The sequence below is a fragment of the Zingiber officinale genome, chromosome 6B, assembly GCF_018446385.1.
Source record: "Zingiber officinale cultivar Zhangliang chromosome 6B, Zo_v1.1, whole genome shotgun sequence".
NCBI lineage: Eukaryota > Viridiplantae > Streptophyta > Magnoliopsida > Zingiberales > Zingiberaceae > Zingiber > Zingiber officinale.
The window spans coordinates 132,485,758-132,496,461 of record NC_055996.1 but is presented as its reverse complement, the minus strand read 5'-3'; the positions used below and the strand labels follow the sequence as shown (position 1 = coordinate 132,496,461).

Here is a 10,704-nt window from a genome sequence, read left to right as displayed (position 1 = left end):
GTGCAGGAGGCTTCTCAATGATGGCATTAACCTCCAAGCGCGTATTTTTTCGAGCGATCCTTGCTTCTGATCTGACCATTTCGATGTAGCATCGCCAAGTGGCCAATTGATCCCCTTTCACTTCTCCTACCCTGTCGTCCACCGGAAACTTAATCTTTTGGCAGTAGGTGGACATCACCGCTCGAAACTCGTTTAAGACCGGTCAAACTAATATAACATTATATGTTGACGGCGCATCTACCACAATGAAGTGTGTGGTCCTTGCCCTCTTCAGGGGCTCCTCGCCAAGTGAAATGACTAGCTTGGTCTGATCGATCGGTAACACTTCGTTTCCTGTGAAAATGTAGAGCGGGGTCGTCATCGGCAGTAGTTCGCTCCGATTGATTAGCAACTGATCGAATGCCTTTTGTATATGATGTTTACCGAGCTCCCTATATTAACAAAAGTTCAATGGATTGTATAATTAGAAATTACCGCTCGGATGATCAATGCATCGTCGTGAGGGATCTCTATTCCCTTTAAGTCTTTAGGGCCGAAGCTAATTTTGGGTCCATCAGTTTTCTCCTTACTGCAGCCAATAAGGTGTATCTCGAGTCGCCGAGCATGCGACTTCCTTTCTCGATTAGAATCTCTGTCGGTCGACCCTACTGCGATCATACCTATCTCCCCCCTAGTGGCGTTACTCCGGTTCTCTTCCTCCCGTGTCGACGGTTCATTCCGCTCAGTGAAGCATTGAGCGGGACTTCGAATGTTTCGACGCTGAGGGTGATGGTGGTGTGGTTCGGGCATTGTCCTTTCTCCCTCCCTATGGAGGGTTGATCGGCGCCTTTGTCGCCGATCAGGTGATGGTGATCGATGGTGATATCCCTGTGGGGTTGGCTTGCTGGCTGCCAGGTCATAGCAGTCCCAGGTGTTGTGCATCATCGACTGGTGGAAGGAGCAGAACATCGGCGTCCACACCTTGCCTTTTATAGTCTTTGGACGAGCAACCGTCACATGATGTACGACATATGTCCTGAGCTCGTGTGGAGGGGCTCCTCTTGATTGAGGACCCTTGGGAGGTTGATGGTTGCTCGGCTGACGCCGTTTAGATACTCTTGCGGGCTCGGCATGTTGGTTGCTACTTGAAATATCGTATCGGTTCCCCTGTACAAAAATTTTGTACAAGTCTTGAACCTTTCCTAACAACCTATTGTGTTCTTTAGAAATTAAATTAGGAATCGCAAACAGAACTTAACATTATTGATTCCAAATTTATCTTATATGTTCTTAGAGGTTTAGACTTGGATCGCAAACGATACTTAACATTATTGATCCAAATCCACTCATGTTACAAATTTGATTAAATATTTATTTCAGAGATCGGCTCTCAGGTCAAACATAGAGAGACACTTGGCCTTCTTGGGTATGAGATCATCCACCACTTCCTCGATAAAATCTTTCAAAGAAATTTAATATTTAATCTCCTTATAGTAACCCTAGGTTTAACAAAAAAGAACAATTGAATCACAATATCGAAAAACAAAGAAACACAACTTCGAATCACAAATCTGAAAATCTAGAATCATTAGCCTCTTGTGTTTGATATTTCAAAATCCATACAAAGAAAACTAGTATGATGCGGAATAGAATTACTAGTTATACCTTTCTTTGTAAGCAACAACCTCTTGATCTTGTATCGTATTCCTCTCCTTATCTCAGATGTCGTGTGGGCGACGATCTACCGAGATGAGAACCACCAAGACTCCTTCCTCTTTGCAAATTTCGGCCACCAACCTCCAAGTTCCAAGGGATGCTAGAACAAAGTCTTCTTTCTCTCCTTTTCCAAGCAAGATCCGGTCATCACAAGAACTCCAAGAGAGGATGCCGCCGGCCACTAAAGAAGAAGAGAAAGGGAAGACTAAGGGCTGGCCACACCAAGGAAGAAAAGAGAAGAATAGAAGAGAGTTATCTTGTTGTGAGGTGAGTGACCTCTACCCTCTCTTTTATATTCCTTGGTCTTGGCAAATAAGGAAAGTTTTAATAAAAACTTCCTTATTCTCTTTGCCAATGAAAGGAAAATTTAATTAAAATTTCCTCTAATCATTTATCATGGCCGGCCACCTCTAGCTCCACAAATAAGGAAAGTTTTAAAAACAAAATTAAAACTTCTTTATTTATTTTTAGAAATTTTTAAAATAAAAATTTCTCTTTTAAATTCCCTTCATGGTTGGTTATAAAAGGAAACTTTTATAAATTAAAATCCCTCTATTAAAACATGTGGATGATTACAAAAAGGAAAATTTTAAACAAAATTAAAATCTTTCTTTTCATCTACAAATAAGGAAAGATATCAAATCTTTCTCTTAATCCTTTGTATAAAGCTATAAAAAGAAAGATTTATAATTTTTTAAAACTCTATTTTAAATCATCAGCATGGTTACAAAAAAGGAAAGTTTTATCAAAAATTAAAATCTTCCTTTTAACTACAAATAAGGAAAGATATCAAACCTTTCTCTTAATCCTTTGTAGAAAGTTATAAAAGGAAAGATTTAAATTTTAAACTCTCTTTTAAAACCATGGCTTCCACATAAGGAAATATTTTAAAATAAAATCCCTTTTATTTAATTATGACCGGCCACCTAAGCTTGGGCTCCAAGCTTTGGCCGACCATCCACTTGGCTCAACCCTTTGGCTTGGCTGACCCAAGCTTGAGCTCCAAGCTTGGCTTGGCCGGCCACCTAAGGGTGGGTAAGAAGTTGGGTATTTGGTGGATATAAGGCTTTATAAATAAGAGGCTACAATAGGGACCGAGAGGAGGAATTGGTTTTGGTCTCCCGATGAAATTAAGCTTCCCGTGTTCGCCCCGAACACCCAACTTAATTTCATCAATAATAATTCATACCACTAAAGAATTATTATTAAACTACCGCACCAATCCCAAATTATATTTTGGGCTCATTCTTATCACGAGTGTGTTAATCTCCCTGTGTTTAAGATGTCGAATGTCCACTAATTAAATGAGTTACTGACAACCCACTTTAATTAATATCTTAGTCCAAGAGTAGTACCACTCAACCTTATTGTCATGTCGGACTAAGTCCACCTGCAGGGTTTACATAACAATCCTTATGAGCTCCTCTTGAGGACATTATCAACCTAGATTACTAGGACACAGTTTCATTCTATAATCAACAACACACCAAATAAATAATATCATTTCCTAACTTATCGGGCCTATTGATTTATCGAACTAAATCACACCCTTTGATAAATTAAAAAAATGAATATTAAGTATATGTGCTTGTTATTATATCATGATTAAGAGCACATACTACCATAATAACAAAGGTCTTGTTCTTTTATTTAGTCAGTATAAAAAAAACTTACATTAAATGGTCCAACTCAATACACTCTGAGTGTACTAGTGTAATTTTATAGTCAAGATAAACTAATACCAAATTACACTACGACTATTCCAATGGTTTGCCCCTATCCATTTTAGTCGTGAGCAACTGTTTATAATTTATAAAGAACTAATAACATGATTTTCTGTATGTGACACCACACACCATGTTATCTACAATATAAATTAATTGAACAACGACACTTAGTATAAATGTAGACATTTGACTAATGTGATTCTTATTTCTAGATAAATGTTTATACAAAAAGCTAGACTTTTAGTATACACTCTAACACGGCACGCGCCTCCTTTTTTCTCGCCGCTTGGGCTTCATCCACGTCGATGTATTCGTTGGCCTTCTTTTATAGGTGGTCAAAGTCCCTTGGCAGCCTCCGAATGAGTAATCAAAAGAACTCTCCTTCGGTGAGCCCTTAGGTGAAGGAGTTCACCAACACGTCCTAGGAGACTGCCAGGATGTCCATCGCCACCTGATGAAGGGCTGAATATATGCCCTTAACGCTTCTCGGGGCCCTTGTTTCAGTGAGAATAGATTTACACTCATCTTCTAATGGCGGTGACTGCTAGCAAAGTGATGCAGGAAGGCCGCTCAGAAGTCCTTGAAGTTGTGGATCGAGTTGCTCGGCAATTGCTTGAACCAACGTTGTGCCGATCTAGATAATGTGGTGAGGAAGACTCGGCATTTCACCCCATCCGTGTACTGGTGAAGTGTGGTTGTGTTATCAAACTTGGCCAAGTGGTCATTGGGGTCGGTCGCTCCATTATATTCCCCGATCATAAGTGGAGTGTAATGTTTCAGCATAGGGTCATTTAGAATCCCCTCCGAAAACTACTGATTGACTCGCTCGGGCGAATTATCCTCTCTGGGTGTCTTCCTTTTCCTTGTTTCTCGAGTGGGTGCCTCATCTGAGGAAGATCCCCAGTCTCTGTCTACTCAGGTCCTCTCTTCTGCTGGAGTCCATAACAGTGCTCGGTGTAAGGGGATCAGCGTATGAGGTGCTTCCCTCCCCATAGGTGTCAATCGACCTCTTGTTTGAGTCTCGAATGGAAAGTTGTTCCGTTCGGTCCCCTTGCGCAGCCTGGCGACCTATCAAGGAGGCTGCAGGCTCGTGCGCTTGGCGATCAACCAGCGCTTGTTGTTGTTGTTGCTCCAATATCTTCGTCACTTGAGTCTGTATTAGTACGTCAAGATCCTCTTGCGTCAACGACAATGTTGTGAGTCATCCAGCGTCTTCCATCTTCTCATTTGGATGCAGGATACGTTCCCACAGATGCGCCAAAATGATCCTGTCCGAAGGCGTGAAGCTGGAAAGTCGGGGATGTGTCAGTTCTGCTGACTGGATGAAGATCTCGCTCCTATTTGCAAAACAAACCAAACTAGGGAAAGTGTCCCTGACATTGATCCTCCGACGCTCAAGTTAGAAACAGAAGAAGAGGAATCGAAAATAATAGGGACGGAGATGAATCTTTGCCTTTCTTCATACCTAGCATATTCTTTTATACTTGTTTTAGTGACCCTTCCGATGCCTTTGTTTAATGATATTAATTGCAGACAGAAAACATCTTTCTTTTGGTTTCTCCGCATTCAATGATAGATGGAGTGCTCACTTTTAATTTCTCTTCCCCTTATTACGTATTCGTCTTTTTCTCTTTTCTTATATTGGTTCATTACACTGTCAACGACATACCACGAGCCGGACGGATAGCCCGCTCGACCTGCTCTCCTGCTGATCGGGTTGACCAGACGTTGTTTCATCCAGATGGCTGATCGGACAGCGGTTCCTTCGATCGGCCTATATAAACCCCTCTCGCTCAGGCGACGTTGTTGAGCCTCTAAGCCTTAATATTGACCGTTTTAATTTTGACTTCCATCATAGCTATTGATTCGTGTCAGAAGGACTCCTCTTTACCGCCACATCAAGGCAAGGCAGAAGATGAGTTCTCTAATAGGAGGATAGGAGAAGAAGAGTTAGCTAACGAAGAGTGGTTAATGCGTGACGCAATCCGGGTCGAGTGGCGATGCATCCCAACTGGGACAATCACTAAAATAGGCCTATTACGGGATAGGAGTTAACGGACAATCACTGAAGTAGGTTTAGTTTCGGGCAAGGGCAAACTCCTAGCGGGTAATGCCAAAATTATGGAACACAAGGGGACAAGAGGTTCAAGGTCAGTACAAGGAGGTGTGAGGCCTCGACTCGCTCCCGTCGCGAGGAAAGGTGTCATCATAAGTTCCTTGGGCACATGATCTGCTTCTTCGGCCGTTTGATTATGATTTACAATTCGTTTCTTCGAAATAGTCTACACGTTGACAGTAAACCTTAGATCTGCACAGGCATGGTTATAGGAGAAGAGGTAATCAACAAGCGGAAGAGAATTGAAATGATTTTTTAACGGGAAGAGAAGTGAAAGTTAAGTTTTAAAAATCCTTTTTATATTCTTAAATAATCTCTCAAAATGTTAAACTCGGAGAGACTAAAGGGGGAGTTGCTTTTAAGAAGATATTATTTTTAATTGAACTTTGAATTATGTCGTCAAACATTAAAAAAAAAACATATAAGAAGATTATTTGTACAAAGAGTATCAGAATATAACTTATATTTTAATATTGTTAAATATTTAAAGTTAATCTAATAGAATGCTCAACTCAATTAGAAAATTTTAGTCGATCAATTGGTCCAAATCTTAGGTAATGCACGAAGTCTTAATAGATTGTAGACATTAGGTAAAAAGTCCAACTAAGTCAGTAGATTAGACATCTAGTAAGATAGATTTGATAGGTCAAAGAGGATTAGATATTAAATCATAAGAAAGTTTTGACAGATCAATCAAATACTGAGCTGATAAAGTTTAAATAGGTCTAAAGGACTAGGTGTTTGATGGGTAAATGAAAGTAAATTCCTAGAATAAAGTGGTTCTTTTGAAAAGATAATGAGGTCGTATACTAGTCTGGACAAACTTTAACGATGATTCAATTGAAGAAATCAATGGAGGTTTTCAAGTCGAGATTAAACAATTCTAACCGTCTAACTCATTCATGCATAATATTTGATATCTAATTCTATTTTATATGATCATTATTATTATATTATTGTGCTGATTTTATTTTGTAGAAAAACAAACTTTCATTGACTAAGGGGATAAGTCGACTGATAAGGAGAATCAATCAACCAATCCAAGTGGATAAATATAGAGAGATTCAAATCGTTGTAAAAAAGAGGATCGATCATATTAGATCTGAACAAATAAGGAAGGAAACTTAGGATTAGCAAGTCGTCTGAAAAAGGATCAGTCGACTGATAGGATTCAGTTAACTGAAAACCATCTATAAAAAAGTCTCAAGATTTGAGGCTCTGAATTCATTATCTGTTCAACTCATTCATCTCCAGGTGCTACGATTGTGCAAGTGCTGCTATTACGACATCAAGAGGTTGTTCGACAATTGACGCTTATACTATCTGTTGCCAGTATAATTCTTTTATTACTTGCATTCTTATAAGGAGATAGTGGTGTTGTTATTATCCTTTCTTGTATGAGTTTGTCTTTTTCTCTAAAAGTTTTTAAAAATAAAAATTTTATTGATTATCTATTCAAAAGCGATCAAGGATCATAGACCTAATAATAATAATTGGATTACAAATCAAGTAAAAATTAAATTATGTTTTTATTTATTTCCATTGTAACTTTACTTTGTTTTAAGAAAAGAATAATTTTTAAACTCGTAAAATTCATCTCTCCTCTCATCTATTTCGATCCAATAAGGAGGATGAGGTTTTTTTTGCAGTTCTTTGCTGCTCCCGCTCGGGACCACTAGGACCAAGCATGTGCCGGCTTGACGGATCTCAATCGAGGAAAGTAGAAGGCGCGCTCAAGGGTTTCTCGATCCTGGGAGATGCGTTTAACAAGAAGGGGGAGCAGAGAAGGGGACCAAACCGGCTTTATTTTGAATTCTTTGATTCGAACCATATGTAGACCACTACAAATTGGATGTGTCTTGACCGGATACGTTACGGAAATAACGGGTCCAATTTTCTTTCTTGCTAGGCTTAGACCCTACACAGGACACAGCCATGAATAAAACATGTTTAAAATAAATAAATTTATTAATTAAAATCTTAATATAATGAATCTAATCTTAAAATTTAGATAAAATGAATGTTTATCATCAATTGGGAACATTAGGAGTAAATATTTATGTCTACTACATTATTACATAAATACTCCATGTTTGTGATCCACCCCTCCAACCTGAATGTCCAGCTAATCTTTCTTTTTCAAAACAACTACTTCGTTTTTATTTGCAAATATAATTCGCCGCCTTACCCATTAAAAACGTTTACAAAGACCGGGGGCTGGGTGTAACGGTTACCTACTTCGACCATTAATTATATTTATACATGATTGCATTAGTACACGTGGAAAAGATATAAAAAAGGTGTTATCTGGTGACATCCTATGCACTGTCCCAACAAGGCATATATTATGTAATCGTCTATTTTAAAATTAATCGAATTATAAAATCTAAATACTTAATATTAAAAAATAACTATTTAATAAATTAATCAATATGCTAGATTTTTTAAAACTAAATTTAAATGTAAATATTTTTAAAATAGTCAAACAACTTAAAATGATCAAAAATTAATTTTAACTAAATTTATTATAACATGATTAATTATTTTATGTTCATCAAGTATCCAAGTTTATTATGCCCGGTTCAACCAATAAAAGCGGTCCGGTCTGGGCCATTTTCAGACGGTGTCGGTGTCATGAACTGGCATCCACCATGCATTGCATCCACTTCCACAGCCTTTTTTAAGTCACTGTCTCTCAGTGAATAGTCAACTGAGACACTAAAAAGTAAACACTCGGCCACGGGCAAAGTGAAATTTGCTTCCTTTAAGTTGTGGATGGATCAGTAATTCTTGTTTGTCAGAATTTGATCAATTAAAATTTTTTATGCTTCAATTAAAATATATATAATTATATACATGTAATTAATATATATAGATGATATTACTAAAATATCTATATATATACTTGTATATATTAATTTTAACTGATCAAATTTTAACCATTTAATATTATCCTTTATGATAATCATTTTAATACGAATAATCAACAGACGGCAATACTGAAGGCTGACTCCAAGATTTTTTTACTCGATCAGGAATGAAAAAGTCTTTTTTTAAAAAAAATTTATTTTTGTCTCTTGAAAAACTATAAATCCTCGATCGAGTCTGTAGGCGACAAAGAAAGAGGATTGGCTTCTCCACGTGGCCGATTCATACTGCTCCTGATCCTCTGATTGAGTTGTGGTTGTAATTATTATTCTGGCGAGAATCTTTGGAATTCACGCTTTCTGAGATCCATCGCAGGCTTGCTTGGACGATCGGAGCCGGTGATGGCGAAGGACGTGAAGGGGCAAGAGCTGAAGCCATGGCGGACGGAGAAGCCGACCATCTTCCGAGTGCCGGAGGTCATCCGCCGGGCCGACAGCGAGGCCTACGAGCCGAACATCATCTCGCTCGGTCCTTACCACCGCGGCGAGCCCCACCTGCGCGCCATGGACAAGCTCAAGCCGCAGTACCTCCGGAGGTTCGTCGCCCGGACGACGCCGAAGAAGACCTTGGAGGACTGCCGGAGCCACGTCAGGGCGGTGGAACGCCGCGCGCGCAGCGCCTACTCGGAGACCGTCGACATGAGCTCCGACGAGTTCGTCGACATGATGCTGCTCGACGGCTGCTTCGTGGTGGAGTTGTTCCTCGGTCTCACGGAGAGGATGGAGGGAAAGGAACGACTAGAGATGGACGATGAAGAACACGACCCGATCTTTAGCTCGGCTTGGGCGGAGTACTACCTGAGGCTGGACATGCTGCTGCTGGAGAACCAGCTTCCCCTGTTTCTTCTCAGGGATTTTCTCAGTTTCGTAGACCCTGAGAAAGCGGCGTACTCCCTGAAGCCGCTCGCGCTCAATTTTTTCGGCGGCGACTTCCTCCCGGGAAGAACTAGGAAGCTGCCGGACAAAATGGAAGTGCCGGATGCGCTCAGGAGATCGCATCACATCCTTCATCTCTTGCACGCCTGCATACAGGAAGCCCCCGATGCCATTAACTCAGACAAAAGCTCCCACGGCAAGGCTAATTTAATTAAGGCAGGAAGTGAAAGCTTCCGCAGCAGCCCGGCGCCCTACTCTCTGCTGGCGTCGTCTTTCGGGCGCAAGTCGGATAAGAAGATCAACTACGACTCTGTCTTCACGCCGCTTACCCCGGCGACGGTCCCCTGTGCCCGCGAGCTCAAGAACGCCGGTGTGCAGATCGTCAGGAAGTTGGACACCGACAGCTTCCTCGACGTCACCTTCGCCAACGGGCGGCTGGAGATCCCCCGGATCCGAGCCTACAACGTGTCGAACACCATCCTGCGGAACCTGATCGCGTTCGAGCAGCTGTACCCGGAGCGCGGCACCCACGTCACCGACTTCGCCTACCTGATGGACTGCCTGATCGACACGCGGGAGGACGTGGCGCTGCTGCGGGAGGCGGACATCCTGGTGAGCGCCATGGGGAGCAACAAGGACGTGGCGGATCTGTTCAACAGGTTGTGCAAGAAGGTGGTGGTGCAGCCGACGAAGGGGCACCTCCGGGCCGTCTTCGAGGACGTTCCCAAGCACTGCGAGAAGAAGTACAACAAGTGGCGGGCGACGCTGAACCACGCCTACTTCGGCAACCCCTGGGCGGTGATCTCTGTCGTTGCCGCCATTTTGCTCTTCGTTCTCACAATAGTTCAGACGATCTACTCCGTCCTCAGTTACTATCAGCCGCCGTAGAATTTAGCTATCGATCCGACTTGAATTCGTCTCCAATTAAACTTCGATTTTTCTTTTCTTTTCATTTTACAAGAACGAGATTGTCCGAAATCCGAATAGTAATAACTTTGTAAAATTAAGTTTGAAGGTGCTTCAAGTTTCAACACCAAAATAGAACTCTGATAGGTATGGGGATTCTTCCCGGTGCTCTCGTGAGGATGAAGATGATTCGAGTTTCATACCAAATTAAATAGAAATCTGATAGATTCCAATAAGCTTATTGGAATTAGCCTTTCAAGCAAAAAAAAAAAAAAAATACTATTTTTGGAGAAAAATTGATATCATATAGTTTAACTGAAACGGTCGGTTCTGAGATACAAATAAATAAATTATTGAAAAATTTTGCTCAATCTTTTGAATGGGAAAGATGAGATCCTCAACAAGATATTTTTCTCCTATTGAAAACTGACCCTAATACTTTTGTTCTGGCAATTAA

The 10,704-nt window shown here is 40.8% G+C and overlaps 1 protein-coding gene across 1 annotated transcript; it reads left to right on the top strand.

Annotated features, from left to right (window-relative positions):
- The first annotated feature begins 8,653 nt into the window (after positions 1 to 8,653).
- On the top strand, positions 8,654 to 10,403 carry LOC121989578 (UPF0481 protein At3g47200-like). Its single transcript, XM_042543703.1, has one exon. The coding sequence runs from the start codon at positions 8,808 to 8,810 to the stop codon at positions 10,227 to 10,229; it is 1,422 nt and encodes a 473-aa protein (XP_042399637.1). The 5' UTR covers positions 8,654 to 8,807; the 3' UTR covers positions 10,230 to 10,403.
- Positions 10,404 to 10,704: the final 301 nt, after the last annotated feature.